Source organism: Gouania willdenowi, chromosome 4 (genome assembly GCF_900634775.1).
Source record: "Gouania willdenowi chromosome 4, fGouWil2.1, whole genome shotgun sequence".
NCBI lineage: Eukaryota > Metazoa > Chordata > Actinopteri > Blenniiformes > Gobiesocidae > Gouania > Gouania willdenowi.
This window is the reverse complement of record NC_041047.1, coordinates 5,620,935-5,648,895: the sequence shown is the minus strand read 5'-3', so window position 1 is coordinate 5,648,895 and position 27,961 is coordinate 5,620,935. Positions and strand designations below refer to the sequence as shown.

General features: G+C 36.7%; 1 protein-coding gene and 1 pseudogene across 1 annotated transcript; both read right to left on the bottom strand.

The window, feature by feature from the left end:
- Window positions 1–971: 971 nt before the first annotated feature.
- Window positions 972–17,341, bottom strand: LOC114462285 (complement factor H-like). The gene is made up of 14 exons (XM_028445004.1): window positions 17,235–17,341; window positions 16,980–17,162; window positions 14,796–14,901; window positions 13,294–13,370; window positions 13,002–13,199; window positions 11,383–11,565; window positions 11,086–11,274; window positions 9,070–9,237; window positions 8,460–8,627; window positions 8,118–8,303; window positions 7,849–8,034; window positions 4,720–4,779; window positions 1,983–2,162; window positions 972–1,196 (listed from the first exon to the last, which is right to left on the bottom strand). Exons 1-14 carry the CDS (start codon window positions 17,323–17,325, stop codon window positions 1,000–1,002), a joined length of 2,172 nt encoding a protein of 723 aa, XP_028300805.1. The 5' UTR covers window positions 17,326–17,341; the 3' UTR covers window positions 972–999.
- Window positions 17,342–23,198: 5,857 nt separating this feature from the next.
- Window positions 23,199–23,316, bottom strand: LOC114462734 (uncharacterized; annotated as a pseudogene).
- Between the last annotated feature and the right edge of the window lie 4,645 nt (window positions 23,317–27,961).

Sequence of the window (27,961 nt, the reverse complement as noted above, 5' to 3'; positions counted from 1 at the left end):
CGAGACACCATCACGGGCCTGCACTACAAAACTGGATATATCCTGAATTTATCTCCGTTAGCGGGCTTCACTTAACCAAACATTCTCTGTCAGAGAGCAGCTGTCCTACAAAGCAGGATATAAACACGTTCACTTCAGTGCCAGGAGTGGAGATTGCAGCATCAGACCAATCACAAACACCTAGAAACTGCATATAGAGCAATTTATGTCACAATTGAGGAATAATTCTGTAAATATGAAGAATTTAAATCCATAATTCAATGCTCTCTACCTTTGATTTACCTTTACCTACATGTCAATGCCTTGTGCTGCAGGCCCTAGGGATTACAATAGATTACAATCTATGGATTACCAAGAAAACAAATGTCACGGCCACTCAAAAGTGGACCGACGAGAACTCGGGTTCTAGAACCCAGTCGTACACTCTGACAGGCAAGAACCTGATGATTAAACTTTCTGTCCTCTGAGACTCTCATTCAAATAAACAAGATTAAATACAGATATTTCCCTTTCCTTTATCACAGGTTGCACCAGGTTGTTGTTTTATGGTAACCATTAACATTCTTTTCCCGGTTTCTAAAGTGAAATAACACTTTTACTGGCAGGAGGTCAGTGTCCGTACATCAACAAACCAATGGAGGTCGTCTCTGTTTGCCCTCTCACTCATGATCAGATTATATCTGTTGGTTTTAGGATCCACAAGTTAATGACCTTCAACTGAAAGACAAATTATGTGATTTTTTTGTGATGAATGACAGAACGATCAGCCTATAGTAGCATTTGGCATCTACGTCGTGATCTATTTTTCTTATGTGTGAGAATTCCCTTATTCAATGTAACATGTAAAAACCATCCTGGACACACACAAGTTTTATTCATAGAATATGTACAAACAGGTTACAGTCTTTATGCCTTTATTAAAATGACTTCATGCAGCACTGAGCAGACCTCATTACACTGTTTGCTCCAGTATTTGTGTCAAGGTAAATACGTCAGTGTTTATTCGCTGCAAGTCGGCAAATTTATCACCCCATGAACACATCTCTGTCTCATGGCCACTTGTCCGTCTGTTCTCATCCCTCTTTTACAACGAAACTCTATCTCATCATTGTGTTCTGAGTACATCTTATCATGTCTTGAATATTTGAATTCAATATTTTGTCTGTTCATGGCGTCACGGTCCACAGTGCAGGGCTCTGTAAGAAATGACAGAGTATTATTGTATTAATATTAATAGCAGTGCATAAAGGTCTTATATAGTTACATTAGGTCAAAAGCACAGACAGACTAATTGGTCTTTGACCAGAAAACATTTGGATAAACCCAAACTATGAGCCATTAAATCTTAAAACATTTAAAAACTTTCCTAAAGAAAGTTGGTTTGTGTCTTTGAGCAGCACAGAAACACTAATGTAGACGTGAGATGAGACCCTGACCTTTTTTTATGGGTCACAGGCATTTGCAAGGGTAAAAATGTTCAGAAAATAAACCATTTGTCTTATTTTCAAGGTATTTGTATATGTATTATCTCTGTATCTAATCTTGTAATGAGGCTTTAGTTTATGTAAAATATAATCTCAGTATACAGCTGTTCTGTGAAGGTTAGTTCTTCTTCTGTTGTTGTTTTTCATCACTTATATTTTCGCCTATGTTTATTTCTTTGTTTGTCTCTTATTAGGATTATGTAAATAGTTTCAAAACCTCATATTCTGGTTCCCAATGACTGATCTTTTAGTCAGTTTGGTTCCTTTATCACCCCATTGAGTTTCATTTGGATCAGATGTGGATTGTTTCACTACAATTTTCCGAAAAAATGTGTGGATCCATACATTTGGAGCTGCTGTATGGTTATTAATATTAAGTAAGTAAGTAAGAGGGTAGAAAGTTCCTCTAAGCCTTTAAAGTATAAACAGTCATGGTACCATGATGATTAATTGACTTGAGAAGATACTCTGTGAAAAAACAAGTGTTCTCCTACTTACTGTTACAGCTTATTTCTCCGATCCATTCACCATTGATGCAGGTTTTGTACGGCTCACCCTCTATAGTGTAATATAGCGGACACCCGTATTTAACCTTGTCATTTTCTTTATACTGTTCTTTAATGCCAGCCAATATGATACCATCATCAATAGTTGGTGGTTTCCCACAAGGACCCAGAGCTACAAGGGAAGAGAAAAACCTTGTTAAATGTCACATTTATGATCAATAACAAACGTTGCACAATCATGTGACTGCACTTTGCACAGAAGCTGGGAACTGCAATTATATTTGGTATTTTATATGTTTAAATTGATATTTTTTTTATATTGTGTGTGAGTATGCAGTATTTTGTCATTTTAAAGTTGGATACCAACACTTAACAGTATATGAGAATGTGCTTGGATGTTGGTGATGTGTTGAATTAAATGTAGTGTGTGGGTAATGTGGCTGGTTTTTGGTTCAGTAGGTGGACAGAGGATGGAAATTTGCTTTGGCTACAATCCTTCATAATTACAGGTACGTGTTTTTTATTTTATTTTAGCGTTCTCTTGTTTTTAATATGCATTGTCCCTTGAATAAATAAACAAATCAAATCAAATGATCCGTATCTGGTGTTATATGTTTCATAAAGTGCATTGTAAATGTCACAACACAATTTTGTCACATTCTAATTAAAATTGGAACAAATGGTGCTTTTAATTTCTTGTTTAGATTTGAGAAAGTACGTTAACACCACATTTTATGTCGTTAGGTGTAAAGTAGCTGTAGCCGTCCATAGTTCATTTAAAGTTTTCCAGACTAAGTACATTTTATGAATCTTTTCCAAAAGTGTAAGTTGCAAGTTTGTATCACAGTCTGTTGACACCATGCAAAGCTCATTACGTATCATTTCATCTTGGACTGCAGTTATTAGGTTGATCTAAGAGGTTGTTAGGTCCTGTCACTGAGAGGAGGAAAGCTTTCTCTCTCAGCTGTTTTCTAAACCAGTGGTTCTCAATTTTTTCAGCCTGCGACCCCCAAAATAAAGGTGCCAGAGACCGGGGACCCCCACTGTACCTAAAGGTAGTTGAACATTGAAGAACAGTCCTATGGAGACAGGGCCATCTATAAGTGGGGATAAAGGGGAGAGATTTTTGGGGCCCATCCATAAAGTCATCAAAATGATGGTCCATTGTTCTATGAATCTGTGATAAACACATTCATTTATCTGAATAATATCCACTGTTATCCAGGAAGTTTATTAACATTATTTGCTCCATATAGTCATCTTAAAGATGTAAATCCTTGTTTTAATCAGGAATAAAATGGGTTAAAAGTGACAAAAAATGGTGTAAAAGGTGGTGAAATGGGGTATAAAAACAACAGAAATAGGTTAACAGTTGACAGAAAAAGTGGTAAAATGAATTCAAAGTGTCAATATTAGAACAATTAGTTTAAAGTGACAAATAATTGGCATGACAAAGAAATTGGATGAATGTAGCATAAATGCATTAAAAGGAGCAAAAATATGGGAAGAATAAGTGATGAAAATAGGTGTAAATATGGCAAGTTTGGTGTAGTTGCAGAAAAATGGTTACAAAATATATATTTTTAGTCACTTGAGGGCACCTGGCCCCTGTTCTAGATGTTTCTACAATTTGGCCACTGTGTGGGCTGCATAACACAGTGTTGATCCAAACCATTCTGTGTGAATTGGTACGTTAAGAGATGGGCAAAATTACTGGCTGATATTTGCCATAAAATGTAAAATCAGTTGACGTTGATATCAGTTTTTAAACACATAGGCTATTGAAAAACTGTGCTTCAAGCTTTTTGTTACTTAATTCACTTTGTTTATGGTCTTACAGTTCTCACTAGGGGTGGGAAAGAATATTGTTGGGGATTCCCGATCTGACCTTTCAATACGGGTCATTTCCTGTTAAAACCAGAAGTACAGGACCATACTCCCGCAACTTGGTCGAATCTACTAAAAATGGTTCGTATAGCTCCAATCTGTGTGCTAACGCAACATTCGTAAGTGTTTTTAGTTGGTAGACAGTTTTTACAATGTGTTTCAGTCATTTTACACGATAATAGTAATCGTTGTTCCCTGATTTGTAAATGTTTAACTAGCTCACGGGCTAAGCTAACGCTAACTCATTATCTATGTTAATCGACTTGCACCACATGTACGTACTATGTAACAAATGTATTATTTGATGTGTTTGTTGCACAATATTATATAGAGCAACAATATATAGTTAGTCTGATCGACCACTGAGGCTTCGACTTAAGACAACATATTAAAAACTATTACGAGACTTTCCATTACTAAAGTTGAATAAGTATTCTTGTTTTGTACCGATATTATTTATTTGTAAAATACATTCCGTGGGGCATCAATCATAAAAGTAGGCTTAACCTGTTATTTCCATGGATATATACATAATGTGACCTAAAATTAGGTGGCGGGGGGAGGGGAGTGTCAGTATCGGTTGATATCGGAAATTGAGTGTTGGACAATATCGGCATATCGGATATCAACAAACAAAATAGGTAATATTGAACATCTCAAGTCACGTATGGGGTTCTTCCAGAGCTTATACTACCCGTTGATTGAAATTAAGCAGGTAAGTGTATATTTTTTGGATTGTTGGCACATTCTTTTTCTTTTCTTTATTTCTTTTTTTTTTTTTAGAAGTTTAGTAGACAATTCAGGCATCATTTGGTTTCCTTTTTCTTTCTATGAGGCTGTACCTGTTACTTGTGAAGTAGTAGTTGGATTAGGCCCCACATCATTCACCTTAGAAGTTGTACCTGAAAAAGAAATTGTGTAGGTTTAAAATTTATAACAGAGCTCATTTTAGAAAAAAATAAAAATGGAAATGCTGACTGGAAGAAAGTGGTCAAGAAGAATTCTGCTGCCATTGTTGAATGAGACTTTTAGAGTCTCACTTTAATGCAAAGCAAAGAGTGGAAGCGTACAATTCACTGAGCAAGCAAATGTTTTCTACAGACAACAGAACATGAATAACAAAACTAAGGAACAAAGAACAGAACAAGACCTGAAACTGTGTAAAAAAAAAACAGGAAGGATTTCAAACAGGAACTTAGTCAGCCTGTCTGGTTGACTGGATGAACAGGATCATCTGGAGAACAGGCTCTGTGTTAGTCTTTTAGCTGAGACGACACAGCTTCATAGACAGATGACGTTAAATCCTACGAAGGATGGAGGAAGAGACGAGCAAAATAGATGATCTGTGATGTATATTAAATGCCTTTAGCATTTGAATCTATAATGAATGTATAACACAGTGGTGGTTGTACACTGTCAAGGTTGTCAGTGTTTGCTGGTAACTCATCAACATTTGCCCAGTTTGATTAACACAGTCAACAGAAGGTGGATGTGGCTGGTAATCAAGAACAAAGTCTACTTTGAAACGTGGCCATTGGATGGATGAGGACATAGTGCTAAGGGCAGTGAAACAGCAGCTGTTTGTTTACATGGCTGCGACTCAATCTAAATAAGAAGGCCAACCAATGATAATGATATTTCAAAATGGATTTCCCATAAGAGATGAATGTGTATTTTATATTTCGTCACACCGGGACATTTTTTTCCTCCTGCACCTATTCACATTCATATAAAATCATCAAGACAAACGGACCAAGTTACATTACTGATTACTTATTTTCAAAAGGAACAAGGTACTTTAATTACTTTACTTTATAAAATTAACGGAGCATAGGGCAAGATTTGTGAAAAAAATAAACATTAATTTGAAGTGTTTTGATGCTAATAGTTGATGAAGTGCTCAAAAGCAAAGAGAATGAGCTCACACACATTTCTACCTATTGTCTTGAACAGGTTGTGTGATACATTTTCTACTGCTGTTCTGGGCGCAAATTGCCCGTGCAGTTCTGCAGACGTGAAGTCAAGTGACGCTGATGGTGACGTAAAATGTCGCTGATGCACATTCACGCTTGGAAATAAACCGGAAATAAGAACAGTGAGAACAGCTTTTACTGTCCTAGTTTACTAGTAACGCCTCGTACAGTTTACAAGTAAAAGTAGTGCCTCAATGTCCACTAGTTAAACTAGCATGAGTGTCTTTGGCCTCAGTAGTAAACTAGTGGAAGACTTTGTGTGGCACTAGTAAACTAGTTGTGGACAAATCATGGTACGAGTGCACATTCGTTTTCGACTAGTTAACTAGTGCTAAGCTACAATTTAATAAGTTTATATGCTGAGCAGCCAAAACACTTTTAACACAGCATGTTATATTACTGTGATGTTTCTGTCGGACTAATGCTAGCATGTTAGCTCCTCTGAGGGAGGGACTTTGGAAAGTTTGGAGGCAGGGCAAGAGAGCAGCGGGGAGGGAGGGGGAGAGAGAGGGATCTGAGTGCTGCGGACTGCACCTTTAACTAGTGGATATTTAGCACCTTACTATTTAACATGTAGGGATTTTTCCTCTCTACTAGTTTACTAGTACATGTTTCAGTGTTCTACTAGTAGAGTAGTGCAGTCAAAGACCTCACTAGTATAGGAAACTGAGCTTGAGGGCACCGCAAATAGCTGCTCCAGTGTGTTGATGTGTATTCGTTCGCTGTAACTACCAAGTCAAATTCCTTGTATTGTTCTAAACTGTACCTGGCAAATAAAACTGATTCTGATTTTATATCAATTATCTAATAGTATTCAATCGGCTTTACACACAGATACACAGCAGCAGCATGTTTTACCTCAAGAAAGGAAAACCAGGCCAAAAATGCAAAAAAGAAAGAAAGAAAGGAGAGGGAGAGAAGGTGAAATCAGGGAAATATGCTGCTTACCCAATTCTTCAGAGGTGAGCTTTTAAACACACATCTTTTTTTTAGGCAATATGTTATTATATTTTAAATGTACAGTATATAGTCCTGCACATTTAAATGCTGGAACATTCTTTTTGCATGTCAAATTTTAATTGAAATTAAATTATATATAAAAATTTTTTTGTCTTAAATAGGTGGCCAGAGTGTCCCCATGATTCTAATTATTCTATCTTTATCTTTTATTAACCTTTGCACACGTTTACATTGTATGTGTGTATTAGTTATACCCCCAACCCCCCCCAAAAAAAACAAATAAAATAAAAAAATTACCTGCCACCCCCAAATTGTAACAGAAATATGTCACAAACACAATATTAAATAATAACTAAAATATCATGGAACAGATTTATAAAAAACAAGCAATGGATATGTAGTCATTAAGTTATTGTAGTTTTTTTCAACCTTAGGGTCAGGATCCCATGTGGGGTCACCTGCAATAAAATAATGGTTGCTTTTAATGTCTAGTAATTGTAAAAAAGGATTAAAATTGTATTTTTAATTTTTTTTAAATTATTTTTATTTTTCAAGTACACATCACACACTAATATCAAATAACTGTATCCTATACTTAAACTTTCTCAAATATAAAAATATCTATATAACTTTTTTACTCATCCTGGCTCCCCTGTATTTGTAACACACTTTAATAAACACGTTAAAAAACTAATTGTAGAAAAAGCAAAATCTCTCTGGGGTTGCTGAACATTTGTGATATTAAAATCGGGTCAAGACTCAAAAAAAGTGTTGGGAACTTCTGGGTTAATGTGAAAAAAATAAAACTAGAAAATATTAGCAGAGTTTCCAGGCCAAAAAAAAAAAAAAAAAAAAGGGACATAACTTGTAACAATAGGGGCCCAACAAGATGGTTTGTACCCAGGGCCCAAAATGTGGTGTTACGCCCCTGCTGGGTGTACAACAATTATGCTAATCTTTATTTTACGTTTTGCAGAAAACTAATTATTAAATTAGCCTTTAAACCAACAAGCAACAGTTGCTTTCTTCTGTACTTACGTATACATCTAATGGCCTTTGTCTCCCATTCCCCATTTGTGCATCTAATGGTGGCGTCTTCCTCAAGTGTGTAATCTTGGCGGCACTCATAAGTCACTGTAGAGTCTGTCACATACTTTTTCTGATAGGGAGATTTAATAAAAGCATTTTCAACTCTGGGTGGAGGACCACAGGCACCAGCATCAGCTGCAGAAAAAGAAACAAAGTGATTGTGTAAGTTAACAAAGGGACACGTTTCATTCAGTGAAATGAACCACGGCTTTACTCACCTTCACAGACGGTGTTGAGGGAACCTTCATTTAAAACCCATTCTCCGTTAACACAAGATATTTGCTTATTTACACTTAAATATCCACGTTCGCAAGTAATCTGCAGTTCTTGGACTTGGTTTTTTATATTTCGAATGTTCGCTTTACCGTGAGGAATCACCGGAGGTTCACCACACGTTGTGTTCTCTGAGTGGATGATGGAAAAAAAAACAATATTATGAGAAGCTGAGAGACACGTGATGAACAACACTATCAGACAAAGGCTAACACTAAAATGCAATAAAGAATTTGAAAATCTCGTAACGTTATCACTCGTGGAAATGCTGATTAAGATGTTTTTACCAATGCATTCTTGGATTTTTGACCATTCTCCGTCTTTGCATTCAGCAGAAGCCCACCAGCCTTTGGTGAACAGCTTATAACCTTCATCACAGGAGTAAAACACCATCTTCTGGTTTGGGCGTTGAAAAAATCCATTTGTAACAATAGGATCTGAACAATGTTTTTTTTCTGTAACAAATACGACAAATGGACGTATTTACACCATGTTCTGAAAATACCAAGTTTCTTCATATTCATCTCAATATCATTAAATATCAGTTCATACAGACCCTTTCCAAAAAAAAAAATAGGATATCATGAAAAAGTTGTTTAATTTCCATAATTCCATTCAAAAAGTTAAACTTCCATAGATTATAGATTCAGGACCCACAATTTAAACGATTTCAAGTATATATTTGTTTGTTTTTACATAATTTGGGCTTCCAGCTCATAAAATCCACAAAAACAGGAATTCAAAAAATTTGAATACTGTGAAGAAATCACCATTTACTTCTCAGTTTTTGCAGAAAAAAAAAAGAGGAGAATAAGGTCACTTCTCTGACGCTTAGAGTTCTTAATTTGTGGAATTAAAGCACATTATGGAAGAGACTGAAGATCTAGTGTACAGTACCAATACAGAGTGGTTTCGGTGTCCATCCGTCCCTTGTGCACTTGGCATGGGTGACACCATTTGTTTTGTAGCCAGTTTTACAGCTGTAGCTCACAGTTTCATCCATTTTAGAACTTGAGAAATACTGCATAGAAACGCGCCAGTCCTGTGGTTTCGTGCAGATGACCTCTGAAGAACAAAAATGTAAGAGTGAGGACCTTCAATGGTCAAGGAATCACCTCGAGGCAAAAGCAGAGAAACTTCTGTATAAACAATCCAATAGGATGAACCTCTATTAAAATAGTTTATTATTGCTTAAAGCTTGAATTGGCACCAAAATCTACCATCAATGAAGTCTTCTGACTCCATCCCTAACCTGGTAACCAGTAACTTTTGTAACGAGTGTAGTTAAACTTTATACATGGCTTAAAAAAGAAAACAACTTTTTGTTGATGATGTCATAGGTTCTCAGAATACGTTTCGATGATGATGTCATCAATATTGCAATATTCTATTATAACTATTTGACTATTGATAAAAAAAAACGTTATTTCAAATGCTAAAAATATGTTTTTGATTATTAGTGAATCTAATAGTGTACATAAAATCAATGTAGGACTACAACATAGGGTGGAAATCACAATATGGGTGGAAATGAGCTGCTTGGGGGAGGTCTGCGCTCTCTGAGTGATTTTCTAGTTATTATTATTATTATTATATATATTTTTCAATCTCCAACTATTCATATTTTTTAACTGATTTTAGCAAGTAAAGTATCAAAAAACATTTGACTAATTTCACTTTTTATGCAAACTTTGTTCTATTAATTTCTGTTGAACTAGGATTATATTGACTCTGAGGGGGTATTCTGACTCTAAAGGGTAATACTGACTCTGAGGGGGTATTCTGACTTTGAGGGGGTATTCTGACTTTGAGGGGTTATACTGACTCTGAGGGGGTATTCTGACTCTAAAGGGTAATACTGACTCTGAGGGGGTATTCTGACTTTGAGGGGGTATTCTGACTTTGAGGGGTTATACTGACTCTGAGGAGGTATTCTGACTCTGAGGGGGTATTCTGACTCTGAGGGGTTATACTGACTCTGAGGGGGTATTCTGACTCTAAAGGTGCATTCGCACTGAATGTGACTGAAGTGACTGAAGCAACTCGATTACATTAAAATCAATGTTAATGACATGACCTCAAGTTATCTCCCCTAAAGTGACGTGATGTGTAATGTGAGCGACAACGTTGTGTTCAACCTCGTCGCTCAAAGTTGAAAAAAATGAATTTTTTAGGCGACTTAAAGCGACAAATCTCTCGTCCTTCACTGTCTGTAGAGCGGAGGCTGCAGACCCTCCCTGCTCCCTCCTGCTGCAGTACAGACGGCTGCAGCCGAGGCTGTACGGCTTCCTCAATTTATCGGGGCAAAATTCAAGCGGTTAACTTCTTGATAACCACAGTAACTACTGATCATAACACATTCTGAGTGAACTCATCCTTTAATATCTCCATAAGTTGATCATTTAAACCATAACCACAGAGCAAGAAGGAAAAGAAGTGATCAACCCTCTCTCTCTTTCTCTCTACCCTGTCACCGGCTCAACACACACGCACACGCACACACACACACACACACACACACACACACACACACACACACACACACACACACACACACACACACACACACACACACACACACACACACACACACACACACCACACACACACACACACACACACACACACACACACACACAGAGAGAGAGAGAGAGAGAGAGAGAGAGTTCCCTGGTGACCGCGTCACTGTAGTGATAAAGTGATGGAGTGACCAGAAAACACAACAATGTGTAAGTGACACGTCGGGGGAGATGGAAGCTACTGCAGCGCTGCGGTCGCGTTTGGTGTGAACGCACCTTAAGGGGTTATACTGACTCTGAGGGCGTATTCTGACGATGAGGGGTTATACTGACTCTGAGGGGGTAGCATAGAGCCTCCTCACATGTATTTTCTTCAATAAATGTAATTAATTACCAGTGCATTGAGGTGGGATACTCCAGTCCCCGTTCTCCATACATACAATCGTTGCTGAGGTGCCTTCATTGATCCCAATCTTGTATTTCTCTTCACAATTAATTGTCACTTTCTCACCAGGTGAAAACACATTTTTGTTTGTGTCAATTGAAGTTCCAATGGGTTTGTACTTGAGGTTACACCTCACAGCTGGAGCAAAATCAATGACAATGAGATTAATGTTGGAGAGCAAAAACATTGGCAGTGTTTCACTGTGATTCGTGGAATTTACTCTGAATATTCAAAGTTCATACGTACCTTCACACACAGGCATGATGCTCCAAGCAGCTCTTACTCCTTGTACAGAACAAACTGATGACATTCTTCGTGGTTGAAATCCATGGTGGCACTTGTAATGAAGGGTTTGGTCTTTGTAGTATTCTGGAACATTGTTTTCTATAAAACCATTTTCAATCAGACCCTGGTGGGTGCACTTTATGACTGTGGAAGACACACAAGCATGTTTATATCAAGAGATGCAGCTTTTATCACATGATACAGGTAAGTATAAAAATCATTAAAATAGTTAATTGACTGCCTAAATGTCTGGGAGTATGTGTCCTTTTTAGCACCGCTACGTAAGTTTTCACTTCTTCATTTGTTTTGCTTTAATAACACGTTTGATTGTGGACCAAACTTTCTTAAACAACTTCATGCAGTTACAAAAGCTTCCTGTGATGCATTTTGATGTGGTTTTTGCAACATAGGCATTCATCTGTACATGAGGTAAATTACACACAGAGCAGAGGAATAATAATAATAATAATATTAATATTAACATCAATAATAATAATAATAATAATAATAATAATAATAATAATAATAATAATAATAATAATAATAATAATAATACAAATTATATTAATATTAATAATAATATTAACATCAATAATAATAATAATAATAATAATAATAATAATAATAATAATAATAATAATAATAATAATAATGCATTGGATTTATATAGTGCCTTATTTTGGTGACTTTAAATGGCATCCATCTAATCTAACCTAATTTACCAATAAATTCACTTTGAATCTTTTTTTTGCCAATTTAACCACATTCACCACTTGTAATGCCCATTATTGGCCAGTTCACCAAAATTTTACTACATTTCTGGTACATTACCCACAATTTGCAACTTTTAACCAATTTCTGTGGTTTTTAAATTCCCATTTCACCACCTTTTCCACCATTTTTGGTCACTTTTAACCCATTTAAAAAAAATATTAAAACAGGGATTTACATCTTTAAGATGATTATATACTATGGCACAAATAATACTAAACTTCCTGGATAACAGTGGATAATATTCAGATCAATAAATACATGTGTTTATCACAGATTCATAGAAAAATGACCATCATTTTATTGACTTTAATAATGGGCCCCAAAAAGTTCTCCCCTTTATTCCCCCTTATAGATGGCCCTGTCTCCACATGACTGTTCTTCAATGTTCATGTCTGTGTTCAACCACCTTCAAGTACAGTGTGGGTCCCCGGTTTCTGGAACCTTTATTATGGGGGTCGCGGGCTGAAAAGGTTGAGAACCACTGTTCTAGACTGTTGTGTAAGTAATCGTCCTAACACGGTGGTAACACAGCCACATTATGATTATGTAGAAAAGGTTCGGTGGTGACGGAACTGTGCATGCACACAGGAAGTGCCGACATTATAGTCAGGTTTGTCTGAGGTCCGGCTCCGGAACTATAGATACGTCGTATATTTAATGGCATTGAGGATCCTGCTTCCAAGTGGACAAGTGGTTGAGCTGCAGATATGATCTCCAGCGTTTTTGGTGATGTTTATATAACTAAGATGTTTCTTTAAGGAACAAAGTTCTATGCTGACTTTCTAAATGTAAAAATCTTAATTTACCGTCACACTTTGGTGGCTGGCCCTCCCATCCATCTCCTTTCCACTCTCCATTTTCCTCACAGTATATTTCTGAAGCCCCGTATAGTGCTTGGTCAGGAGAATGGCATTTAAATTGGATCACAGTGCCATAAGTGGCTTCCTCCATATTTCCATCCACTCTCAAGCTTTGGTCCACGTTAATGACCGGACAATATGTTGCTTTAATAAAAGGAGTGATGACAGAGAACTTTGATGCATAAAAAACATTGAAGTTTGACAACATATTGAAAAAATATTATATCTTAGTTCTTACGTTCACAAATGGGAACTGTACCATCCCAGCCTTCGTCCATGCAACGCCGGTCATTTCTGTAACTTGCCATATGGTAGCTGTGTGATCGAAAAATTTCAATTTGGTGTAGGAATAAGAAAAACAAACAAAACACAAGATACCAGAAGTAAAAGTGCACACATTTTCATGATTGTGAGAACTAAATTCTCCAGGTGTTCATAAAAGGCAACAGATTTAATTTATTTTCATGTACCAGTTTTCTACAAGTTCTTCAAAATGTTAAACTCAAAGCTGCTCTGGGTTTTACTGAGTGTTTGCAAATTTTTTTTCTTGACAGATTTTACTTACAAGTGTTGTTTATGAGTGCTAAATTCCCCCAGGTGTTCAAAAGTAACATATTTAACTTGTTTCCATGTACCAGTATTCTACAAGTTCTTGAAAAAATAAAAAATATGGAATTATTATTGAAGGGACATTTGTTTTACTTTTTTAGCAACAAAACACAAGATACCAGAAGTAAAAGTGCACAATACACACAAAATACATCATTTGTGCATTGTTGTGTTTTTTTCCTTCTAATTCATGTTCTCACTTTTTGCACCAGTAATAATTTATTTATTTTCTGTTTCCTACTGTCTGATTGTTTTAATTATGTTGCTGCTAAAGCGAATTTCCCTGGGGAGCAATAAACGGTTTTTCCAGAAGTGACAAGTAACAAAGTACTTAAGTACTGTACTCAAGTAGTTTTTCTGACATCTGTACTTTACTTGAGTATTTTTTTTGGTAACTTTTTACTTTTACTCCTTATTTTTCTCAACAAATATTTCTGTGTTCTACTCTTTATGTTTTAAAAATTAGTTTGTTACTTTTAAGACCTACAAAAATGACGTCACGATGTAAAAAGATGCAAAAAAGATTAAAAAATTAAATATATAAATGGACTTGATTCATATAGCGCTTTATCCCCACACTGATGCAGTCTCAAAGCGCTTTACATATCAGCTCATTCACTCAATCACTTTCACATTCACACACCAGTGGGACAGGACTGCCATGCAAGGCGCTAGTCGACCACTGGGGGCAACTTAGGGTTCAGTGTCTTGCCCAAGGACACTTCGACACATAGTCAGGTACTGGGATCGAACCCCCAACCTCTCGATCAGAAGACGACCCACTACCACCTGAGCCACGGTCGCCCTAATATATATAGAATTTACTGGTTTAATAATCCTGCATGTCTTATTATTCAAGGGACATTTGTTTTACGTTTTACTTTAGTACATTAAGTAGCATGTACTATTTACTTTTAATCAAGCAAGGGAGCAACTTCAGTATTTTTACTTTTAACAGAGTAATTTGTTATTCAAGTATTTATAGTTTTACTTGAGTACTAAAGACTGGCACTTTTGACACTTCTGTTTTTTCTTTTCTCTTCTCTTCTATTCTATTCTATTCTATTCTATTCTATTCTATTCTATTCTAAACAGATGTTAAATTAAACAACATTACAAGCAATGTCATACCCTTTGTGGCAGGTGTAGATAACTTTAGACGAAAAAACAAAATCTTTTCCCTTCTCGAGATGAAAGTCAGCGAACTCGGCTTGCCCGGGGTGACCACATGACCTTACTAGAAATGTAGAAACAAAACAGCGTGAATTCAGGACAGTGATATAACTAGGTGCACAATGCATTTCAGCATAAGCTGGAAAAAAACATTCTGTATCTGAAACAATACACAAAGGAAGACACCAGAACATTTCCTCTGGTAAGAAAGAACACAAAGCATCTGGAAAAATTTCTAAAACTTTTTTTTATACCATTATATTGTAAACCACCCTAATGTACAGAATTTTAGAGTCAATCTCGATCAGGGGTGTCAAACTCATTTTAGTTCCGGGGCCAAATACGAACGAGTTCGATCACAAGTAGGCCGTAGGTTTTAGGCGGGAAAACAAACAATTTCAACATTAATGTGTCCAAGTTTGCACTGCAAGTATAAAAGCCATCAATAATATCTAAAAAATAAGCCACAGATACTTAAATGTCCTTTAATTAATTTATTTTTTGACCAATTTCTATTCAATTTGGGGAAATTTTGTGGAATAATTTGAGAAAAATTGCAGGATTTTGGAAAAAAATGTAGTTCTTTCAACAACAATTTACAACTGAATTATTTGGTATTTGACACGTGATCAAGATGATGTTTTTGAAAATATCAGATTTTTACAGCATTTTGAATTTCACTCTCATGAGAACAATTAGAGTCAATGCAAAAATGGCATTTTCAAACATCAGTTTTTCACTTATGGAGCCAATACATTTGCGTATTTTTGGATTTCCGCCTTAACTACATTTTTGACAGACGTTTGAAGTCTGCCTTTAAACGCTTACAGCTGCTGTCTTGCATACAGGTGACTGGCGTAGTCAGTTAATGAAGCTACAGGTGACATTTTCAATTGCTATTTCTATTGACATGTGCCAGAAATTGTGAGTTTTTTTTTCTTCATTTTATTACACATTGCTTGTTGCTCAGAATTGCCTAATTTTGCCTAAAGTTGCCTGGCCCCGACCATTGACTAGGTTAAAGAAACTCTATTATTAATCCCTGAGGGGAAAACTATATTGCCACCAAGTCCCACGGTTCACACATACAGTTCATAACGTGACATTAATAGTTCATACAAATATACAAATACAAATGACATTGACAAGATTTAGAGTTTCCATTTCTGCCACTTTTCCATCAAATTTCAATGCCTTTTCTGAAAATTCAAGACATTTTTGGCACTTATAAACTTCTTCTGCTACTTTCACCTCCTAATCTCACATATGTTGACCCATTATTGTCACTTTTAACCTCTTTTCACCATGTTTCATGCTTATTTTTGCCAATTTAACCACATTCACGATTTGTCAATCCCATTATTTGCCAATTTAAACTGTTTGTTTCTCGCTTTTTCTGCCACTTTTAAGCCAATATTGACATATTTTTGCTCCTTTGAATGCATTTTTGCTCTATTACTCCAATTTCTGTCACTTCTCCATCAAATTTCAAGCCTTTTCTGCACATTTTTTCCACTTTCAAGACATTTTTGGTTCTTATAAACTTCTTCCGCTACTTTCACCACCTAATCTCACATATTTTGACCCATTATTGTCACTTTTAACCTCTTTTCACCATATTTCATGCTTATTTTTTTGCCAATTTAACCATATTCATGACTTGAAATGCCCTTTATTTGCCAGTTTAACACATTTTCCCTACATTTCCAGAACATTATCATTACTCACAAGTTGCAAGTTTTTTACCAATTTTTGTGGTTTTTAAAATGCCATTTCACCACTTTTTCACTTTTAATCCATTTTATTTCTGAATAAAACAAGGATTTACATCTTTAATATGACTATATACTATGGAGCAAATAATAATAGACGCCCTGGCTAACAGTGGATAATATTCAGATCAATAAATAAATGTGGTTATCAAAAATTCATAAAATAATGGACCATCATTTTCCTGACTTCATGGATGGACCCCTTAAATCTTTCCCCTTTATAGATGACCCTGTCTCCACATGACTGTTCTTCAATGTTCATGTCAAACATCAGAGTTGTATGGAACCCTAGACTGGCCGAGATAATACCCTCATCTAATCATATCTGACATGCTTATTCGAGCATACATTTTTTGTTGGAGTGACTGACCTTGACATTTATCGCCTATGGAATCCCAGGTGCCATCTTTACAGATCAGCTTGAAGTAGCCGTTGTATCCAATCTGACACGGAACTATTACCTCGTGTTCGTTAGCGTATCTTTCCTTCATATTAGCCGTTTCAAACGCTTTGTCAAACTTATTGCTGTTCAGAAAGTCCTGGAGAGTACAATCTGTGGAGCAACAAAACACGCATTTCTATATTATAAAGTTACAATGCAGTATATACGTTATTCAGATTTTACCTTGACTTTTTACAAAAGTCAGACACAAAAGAAAAATACTGATCCTGAATAGCATGTCCATTCTCTCTTCCCTAACCAAACTGTCTATCATGAGAGAAAGAGTGGAGGCTGATATACGCACAGAGGATTTAAAGAAGGGGGGAAAAAAGGATTTTGCAATAATTTACACAAGAGTGTGCCAGCCTCCAAAAACCAGAGCCGGCTTAAAGGGGAAGGAAACATGGGAGAAAGGGGCAGACGATCTGCAACATCAGACTGTGGGAAAAAAGTGTCCTTACGTTAATCAGAGGTTATTGTGAAAAATATAAACAGTGAGGCAAAAAATTAGATACACAGCAATAAAAGACGTTTCTGGGATTAATGCATTCATTCCTATGTTGATGCATGATAAACAGTAAGTTTCAAAACAAGTGAAGTTTGCTTTTCTTTACTTTCCTGCTAATCATTTGCAGATATCAATACAGCAAACCACAAGTGTTGAAATAGCCCAGTCACGCGCGCACACACGCACACGCACACACACACGCACACGCACGCACACGCCCGCTGACTGCGTAACATTGTGTTGAAAGATGACAAACAATGTTCACGAACAACAAACATGGAGTCTGAACTCAGTTGATAAAGCATTAAACTAGACATAACTGATGAGCAACTGTTAAAATAGAGTCAAGTTACCGTGCTAGTTGTTCAAACCTGAGACAGAGGCTGTGTTCGAAATCACATATCAACGTACTATACATGACGCCCTCCATGGGTATATACTGTCTACAATATACTATAAGTATGGTTAGGAGGATTAGGATGATCCCACTGAAGTTTAGTTCCAAGTTTTCCAAGATGAATTTCAAACCCACAACGACAAAAACCTGAATCACACTGAGGCTAAATATCTCTGTTGAGTCTGAAAACATTTGAAGTGAGAAAGTGACCAAGAATATAAAAAGAATATCAACATGTGCTCATTTGATCCATAAAACTTGTGCAGGATTTTACTTTCTTCTTTTTGGTGGTGTTTGTTGAACTAACAAATGTATTGAATGTGCACAAACTGCTTAGTCAGGACAAATTCTTGATTTTCAAATTCATTCCTGAAGTAAAAGAGCAACCGCGACTGGTATAAATGTAAAACACACACGTGTGGATTTTCCATAAAGATGAAATGTCGATTGTCACTTTGTTTGTTTCCTGCACAGAACTTGGACATCAAGGCTAGTGGTGGCTTAGTGGTTAAGGATGCTGGCCTTGTAATCAGAAGGTTCCTGGTTCAAGCCTCGCCTGGCCTGTAAATGTGGAATTTTGAGCAAGTCCCTGAACAGCTCCGCAGGCGCTGCAAAAATGGCTGCCAACTGTTCCCCAAGGAATGGTTAGTGAATTTCTCCTTTGTGAGATAATAAAGTGTACAAAAAAATAAAATAATGTGTGCGGTGGCATTTGGAAAGTTGCACATGCTAAAATAACATTTTTATTTTTTTTGTTACTTTTAACCAGACTTACAGCCATATTTGTGAAAGTTGTGATATTTTCTGTATGTTCTTGTAAAAATGTTGAATCTAAATTTGGTCAGTAGTTAGCGTAATGTGTTTGTTGATGATTTTAAATGTTTTCACTGATGATTTTAAATGTTTTTGCTGCTATTTTAATGTTCTTATTGTTTTTTATGCTGTTGAAAGTTTTCTGTTGCACTTTTTGATCATGTAAAGCACATTGAGTTGCCTTGTGTATGAAATGCGCGATACAAATACATTTGCCTTGCCTTGCCTAAATCTTAATGTTAAATATGAAATCTAAATCTATATGTTGAATCTAAATCTAAATGTTAAATCTAAATCTAAATGTTGAATCTAAATCTATATGTTGAATCTAAATCTAAATGTTAAATCGAAATATAAATGTTGAATCTAAATCTATATGTTAAATCTAAATGTTACGAGTGAAACTAAATATTTAGCAAATATGCAAATTCAACGGAAGTACAAAAATAAAAACTCATTCAGGCGCATTTATTTATATTTATTTCTAACATTTAAATTTAACATTGACATTATATTTTTACGAGAAAAAAAATACCACAATTTTCTCAAGTATTGCTGTAAATCTGGCCGAAAAAAAAAAAAAAAAAACTTGGTTTGTTGCTAAATGTTGCATAAAAGTTGCTGTTTATTTTAGCATGCGCAACCTTACAATCGGCACCCCATAATAGTTTAGCCATGCCTTGTTATTATTACCTTAACACAGAATATGAGGTTCCACATCCACACCAGGCTTGAATACGGGATTGAATAATTGATAGTTGCCATATTTTGTGGGTCAGAGCTTTACAAAGCACAGCACATGGCAACTAAGAAACACAGATCCCAGTGGCTCACCACACACACACACACACACACACACACACACACACACACACACACACACACACACACACACACACACACACACACACACACACACACACACACACACACACACACACGCACACACACACACACACACACACACACACTATGTGGGTCTACATGGGTCCCAAGAGTGGGAGATGTATGGAGGCACTTAGAGAAGCCATGCAACGACGGGGAATGGGATAAAAATAAATACTGGAAGTATTCAAGACACACTGTTGGGTCACATGATAGCATCAACCAAGTCTGACCTATAAAATAGCAACAAATATAATTGTAAGGCTCAATAATCTACAAAACACACACACGCACACACGCAGGACTCTGGTTGTCTCTTCACTTCTCCACCAGAGAGCACAAGTGATCCAACATTGGCTCAGAATATACAGCCAACACCAAATGAATGAAACATCCAACCAGAGCCAGATGATAATCAAGGCAAATCTGTCAAATGCAAGCAAATGTGATTTCAATTCCTAGTATAGCTTCATTTCATTTGATATTTTTTTTTGTCACTTTCAATGCTAAAAGTGTAATTATTTGTGATCTATGTTGTGCGTCAAGGACGGACGCTTTAAAAGATAGAAACTCTCACATTGAATATTAAACAAAAATGGATGCGTGGCATGTTATTCTCTATCGGAATCTTTCTGCTCATTTGGCAGCCGTTGATTGCTTTCCAATCAGCTGAAAACTGTCAGACCTTCATACTGTTGACTCTTGCATTCTTCCTTTGTTCTCACACACAAATAACACTAGTATAATAATAGTTAGAGGATGATGGAGCTCATCCCCAGCCTGGCCTGCACACAGAAGAGGTAGAGCGTGATATGTAACAAAACCCCCAAAATGGTAACACTTTAGTTTACAGAACACCTATTAACCATTAGTTGCTTATTAGCATTAGTAACATATTGGCTCCTAATTAGTCAACATTCAGTACTTATTAATGCCTTATTCTTATGAATGCCTTATTATACACTTAAAGGCAGTCTGTAGATCTCTAGATGTAATAACTGGTCAATAATGTAACAAAAGTGCTGAAACCAAAATTTAATATTTTTTTTTAAAATAAAACTCCAGATGTTACAACTGTTCAATAATGTAACAAGATTATAACCTCAGAACAAAAAAACAAACAAACAAAAAGAAAACCCAGAATGTGTCAAGGTCCTCCAAAAGGCTTATATACAGGCTTATATACAGTGTGTGTATATATATATATATATATATATATATACACAGCAACATATATATATATATATATATATGCTGCTCTTTCTGGTTCTGATTCAGATTACAGCTTTCCAAATTGTTCATATAATTTACATAATGTATAAATATTATAAGTGACAAAAAATTGAGTAAGAAAAAAAATGGCGATATAAAATTCAAAGGTTCACAAAATAAAAGTTAAGTAAAACAGTTTTAAAGGAGTCAAGCAGCGTGATGATATTTGACCCTCCTGCTTCCCGTAGCAGCTCAGAGCTTTGTTTACAACATGGCGTATACGGCGGGTGCGCCGTAGACTCATAAGCCTGTTGTTCGTAGTGATGCGCCGAGAAAACAAGAGGCTGAAACAAAGAACGAGCAAACCCCGCACTCAGTGCGCTCTTGTCTGGATTCAAAGCGGTGGATTGAGCGGTTGTTGTTCCAATCTACTCCCCCCTCCCTGACTAAATTGGCATCCACCGGCCGCCACGGGAGTGTGCAAGCATTCAGCGAAGGCGGAGTAACGTTGGTAGAGACTTTTAATGCCATAATCAATGTTGTTGGACTTTTAAATGCTTTTTAATCCTCTCTCATCATCCATCTCATTTCACATGTATCCAGTGTTGTATGATTTATCATGTAGAACATCATAAATAGTAAAACTGCTCAATTTGAGCAACTTTACTCTCTCATTGTTTAAATTACATGAGGATGCTGAACATTTCAAACTGCATTTTGGATTGCAGCAGTTCATGTACGCTACTGTTGCAAAAATGAAGCAGTATTTACAATATAAAAAAAGGCGTCAACACAATTTTTTGTAATCAACATGATCAATTATGTTACTAATCGTTTTGAATTATTCTTTATACTACACACATCGTGGTTAGCGTCAATTTCAAGACGTTCTATATCTTTTTTTTTAATATTTTTTTTGCCCCTCCTGGCAAGAATCTCAAACTCCGCCTATGGTACCATGTAATGTAAAGATAATCCCCCTCATTTATTCTTCAGGCTAATTCTTCTCTCAGGAACTCAGCTTGAAGATATATGACAATAACAAAAAGCAGAAATGATCTTTTCTGGTAATAAAGTTGGTGTTTTCTGGCTCAAACCTGGGATTTCTGTTTCTGCTGCAGAAGTTTTTCAATGTCACAAAGACTGATTGTTAAGATAAAAACCCAGCCCAGCCCGAGCTTCTCTGCGCAGTCGATACTCATTTATGTCTCAGAGCGTCTCCTGCTTTGATCCTCATGTTCCTTACAGTCAGAAAAAAGACGCTCCAGTTAAAACACACGGCTGACCGTCTCAAATCTGATATATCTTTGCTTTTTCACCTCTTGCTCAGCCTCCTGCCGCTCACAAAGGGATAATGAAAGATCCAGGCTGATGAAACAGGCAGTCACTGCACAGTTCAGAGCCTTGTTTCAAATAACTTTAATAAATTGGCAAGGGTTATAGTGCGAAACTGGGAGACGGAAAAAAAAAAAAAAAACCCTGTGAATGTAATTTCTGAAAGCCATTTTATTTATTTTATTATTTTTTATCCATCCTATTATCCTCAAATATTACACATTTTACCCTATGGGGTCAATCTGACCCCAGGGATATTTGCTCCCAGAAAATGTTTTTCAGAAAATTGTTGACCAAGTTTTTGTGTCAGACACTTTGTTTATCTGTTGAAAAGGAAGCTCCAGTTTTAGATGAAATGGTTCTTATACAATGTTTGTTTTGCATATATTAATAAGCAATCGAACAACATTAAGTATTTGTTGAATACAAAAATAAGCCCTTGATATTGAAACCTTGACCTGTTCTCTAGCGCCACCATCAGGACAAAGTTATAAATCAGAATTAATATATCCTGAATAGTTTTCATCCAAATCAAAAAGTTGTTTCCTCCCTCCTTTGTTATTCCACATTTTGTAAAAAGTCAGCTCCAAATGGGCCAGTTGGATTTTTCTCGCATTGTGACATCACAACGCAGAAACTTCTCCTCCTGACAATCCTCACTCCTCCCTCTGAAACTACCTCACAGGTAAAACATACAATATAGAATATAATAATAATAATAATGCATCAATTTTATATAGCGCTTTATCATAGACACTCAAAGACGCTTTACAGAATTTAGGCATTATTCTTTCACTCCACACTTAGTGGTGGCAAACTACTGTTGTAGCCACAGCTGCCCTGGGGCAGACTGACGGAAGCGAGGCTGCCATAGTGCGCCATCGGCCCCTCCGACCACCACCAACACTCACTCACACACTACGTTCATACTAGGCAATGTAGGTGAAGTGCCTTGCCCAAGGACACAATGACAGATACCACTGCAGCGACTGCCACCCCACTGTGGCACCTGGAATTCTCAGTGGTCTCCCATCCAACTACTAACCAGGCCCAGACCTGCTTAGCTTCCAAGATCTAACGGGATCGGGCAATGACAGGCTGGTATGGCCATAAAAAGTGGCCAATAAAATATACACTTTATTGTCATGTAAAACTACATACACAAAATGTGTTCTCTCTGCATTTAACCCCTCCCTGAGAAGCAGTGGGCAGCCACGGTGTAGCGCCCAGGGAGCGGTTCCATTTTTAGTAGCGTCATATTGCCTCGTATCGCCTTTGTTATGATTTGAAGTATTTGTGACCCAATGCAACGCAGCAGTTGGACAAAAGAAATTATTATTATCTGAAATGGACTATTCATGTGGTTAGGAGAGGTGAGGAGGAGAAGAAAGTGACTTAGCAGCTTGAGTGTTTGGAACAGATGACTGACTTTGCTGCTGCCGCCACACACGCAGACACACACACACACACACACACACACACACACACTGAAGCAGTGTTTGTTGAACTCACAATCACAATAGCCACTTATATATCCATGTGTTTTACTGTAATGTGTAGTTTTTTTGACTGAAAACAATAACAAGAGGGTGTGAATAGCAAAAGAAAAACCCTCTGGTGATCATCAGCCTCTACAGACACGCCCACTCAAGCATATACATGAAGGCCCCAAAACAGCCTGTTTTTAGAAAGTGTGAAAGTGACTTTTCAGAGGGCTAAAACTCAGGAAACAGGCGACTTTGGGAAAATGAACCTCAAATAGTATGTTGTTGGGGTTCATAGACGTGTTAGCGCCCTATTTTCTGGGCAGAACATTCCGTTCTCAGTCTGCTGGTCTTCTGGAAGTTCCTAAAGTGTCTAGAAGTAGAACAGCTACCAGGTTCCTCGTCTTTGGAACCAGCTCCCAGTCTTAGTACGGGAGGCTGCTACTCTCTCCACCTTTAAGGCTAAATTCAAAACCTACGTATTTGCTAAAGCGCATACTGTATAATAGCGTTAACCTAACCACTAGGAACAAAGCCCTAAACCTAAAAAATAGGAACTAAAAACTAAGATTAACACAATCCACCATCTACACATAGCTCTAATGGGCTGCAATGGGTGAAGTCCAGTCAGACAGAGTTGTGGCGGTTGGTAGCCAACCCCCCACTTCTGAACCTAGTTGTATACCCATCACATTGCTCACACTGCTTACACATCATTTATACTGATGTCCACCCCATATTTAGTCTCATTCCACTGTATTCCTGTATCATGTTTTTCTGCAGTCAGTGCCTTCTCCTCGCCCATCTCTCTATTCTCTGTTTCAGCTGATGATGGCAGTTCCTGATCTGTGGTTCACGGCTCAACTAGTCTAGGACACTCTGATGTTCTGTCTCTCCATCCTGTTCTGTTGGTCCTTCTGTCCACTAACCCCAACCAGTCGACGCAAATGGCTGCCACCTCTTAACCTGGTTCTAACAGAGATTTCTTCCTGTTAAAAGGAAGTTGTTTCTTCCCGCTGTCGCTAAAAACTTGTTCAAGTGGATCTTGTTTTTTTTTCCGTCTTATTATGAATATTATATTTTGATAAGCACTTTGGGATGACTTTTATTGTAATTTGCGCTATACAAATAAAGTTGAATTGAATTGAATAGAGATGGGTGAAAAATAACATAATACTGGACCTTTAATGCGTTCCTTTGTAATTTGATGAATGGATCTATATATGTTTTGCATGTATTAGTCCAGCTTTCTGAGCAATAGATGAATACATGGAATATTTCCTGAATATTTCTTGGCAACATATAATTCCTTGTGTTGTTTTATGCACCACCAAGTCAAAAAATTCAAAAATATGTTGATTCACTTCTTCTAAAATGTCATTTTCAGCTTGCTGTGAGCTCAGCTCTCCCACAACACAGCCTACGAGAGCAAAAGGGGCGTCGTCCACAACTTTTTGTCCTGTTGTCATCTGTGCAAGCATCTGTGTCATGTATTTATGTGTCCAACTAATTTAACATTTTCCATTTAGTAAATCAGGCCTTATGCGTTCAAATAAATCAAACCACAAAATAATTAAAATTTTAGAAATGAATATAGATTTATAGCAAAATACAACATTCACTGTATGAAGAATACATTACTATAATTCACAAGTCTTTTATAACGGTGTGCATGTGCACGACTTAACTGCATAATGCAACTTGACATAATAACAGTGTGATTCCACCAATACCTGAAGTATATCCTCATTATACCACAAGTACCCCTTGTTTTTGTTTGTCAACAGGTCACCCAGAACTCTCCTCTGTCTGGAGCAACAGCAACAACAAGTCATTATATTCACCGTTTAATGCGTTACAATTTATTCTCAACTGGGTGCAAAGATTGTTTGATGAACTCTGACACTGAGTTAAATAAAATGCTTATTAACTGACATGGGATATTGTTTTGTTATTTTTGGTGGATTGAGAAAAAGTCTTGTTTTCATCGTTTTGTGTAAACACGCTGTTATAATATGCTAATTTACATGTGCACGTCATTAGACTAGTTATTCTACCAAATGCATTTAGATTTTTTGCAGGTTCACTCATCATACACATTTCATTTTATTTTTAGCCACATGTGTATAATCTATTTAATTCATCAGTGTTAATGAAGCTGGATTTCCTCTTATTGTGCTAACTTCCGGGGATTTATTTGGTGTATCCTGTACTGCGACGTTGGCAAACTTGTTACTGGGCTAAATCACCATGGTAACTGATGGACTGATCTACAGTCAGTTGATGAAGCCTGTGTCGTGGGCTCTCAGAATGCGAGGACCTGAATAGAAGCGAAATGTCATAAAGTAAAAGTGATCTGAGCGTTTATGATCCCATGGATTAATGCCGTATAATCTCACGCTTTTACGCATTAACAGTGTCAGCAAGTTCCTGCCTGTGTTCTTTTCTTCCTGCTTTTTCTGCAGCAACAGTGGTGTTTTTGGTCTGAATTATGGGTTTTAATTCCTCATATTTTTAAAGGATTGTTTCTCAATTGTGACGTAAGTTGCTCTACACAGTTTGTGATTGGTCAAACGCTGCAATCTCCACTCCTGTCACAGGAGCGCGCACGTAGCCAGGCTGGACCCACCTCGCTTCAGTGAACGTGTTTATATCCTGCTTCGTAGTACAGCTGCTCTCAGATAGAGAATGTTTGCTTGGGTAAGGCAGAGAGATATCCTGAATATACTTATCCAGCGTCATTGTACAGACCCCACATGCCACAATAAAATGCACAAAACGTTTTAACAATGACAGCAAACCGAGTGATCAGTGGAAATCAAAACTAACTTTTGAGCGGTAATTGTTAACCTGTTGCTAGGGATGTAACGATTCACTCAACTCCCGATACGATTCGATTCATGATACTGGGTTCACGATACGATTCTCTCACGATTTCTTTTACAAAATGGGATCGTAGTGTTACGGCAAAATTTGCGGTTGACCTCATTTGGAGACATGATTTATTGCTCTGGTTGAATGATGGAGTCCAGTCGGAGCATTGATGGTTTTATAAAAAAGATTTATTATAAGATAAAATAAAAAGGAGTAAAGAAGAAGCTTCCATCCTGAAAGAATGAAAAACAAAGGCTGGTGGCAAAGCAAAAATGAAAAACCCGTTCAAGACCCGTTCCAACGCTCTGACTAACAGTTTCAAAGCTTAAGCTTTTTATATAGATAACAGCAAAGTTCCACTCTGGGGTAAGGAGGAGGGGAGAGTCAGATGCCCAATAGTGGAAAGATTTGAGGATGATGAAGATGTGTATGTTATGAGGAAGGTTAGGCGCCAGTCTTATCTATCCTTGATAGTGTGCATGTGCACTGAGTACGCTCTGTACTGTTTAATCATGATTCAGTTGTTCAAAAGTGTAAAGAGTAATGGAGTCATCATGTATTAAAACATGACAAATTGTACACATGAACATACATTTGATGATATGATGATGAATATAAAAATCTGCTATAACAGTAGACAAATTTTTTTTTTGGGAAAAAAAACTAGAAAATGCTGTATTATTTTTCTTTTATTTTTCATTGTCAAAAGAATTCCTTGATAAACTATTCAAAACAATGCAATTTAACTAAAAATAAATCTTGAATGAAATAAATAAAGGAATAATACAAATGAAAATGAAGCCTATTAATTTAAATTCTGGTTCTATAATAAACAATGCAAAACTGCATAATAGTTCTTTTTCTTTTAAAAGTGCAACTGAAAATGTATTTTGTGCCTTAACAATTGGACTTTAAAAAACAAAACAAAAAACGATTGCACTGATTTACGTCATATTTGTTTGGACCAGCAGAGGGCGCTGGTAATCCAGTGGTCGGTTGGCATGCAGATATCTTGCAGTGAAGAAGAGACGCTATGCTAGCAGACAGAGCTAATAGAAAAACGTGACTTTTACAGATATTCAAGTAATATTACAGATATTCTTTCGGTGCTAAAGGGGCAATGAATCATTTATTAACATATTTAAGAGTAGAAGGTAGCCAGAAAGAAAGTATTAGCAGACTCCGCCCGCCACCTACACTTGTGGATAGCGCCCTCTGCTGGTTAAAAAAGTACTGCGATTCAATTTTCAGAAAATCGATATCAACTGTGATACCTATTAATCGATTTTTAACTGCCTTACGATTAATCGTTACATCCCTACCTGTTGCATTATTTTTTTCCCCAGCATTTTTTTTCTTATTTTGTATTTTAATTTATGAGGCCTGTTGGTCACACTTTACT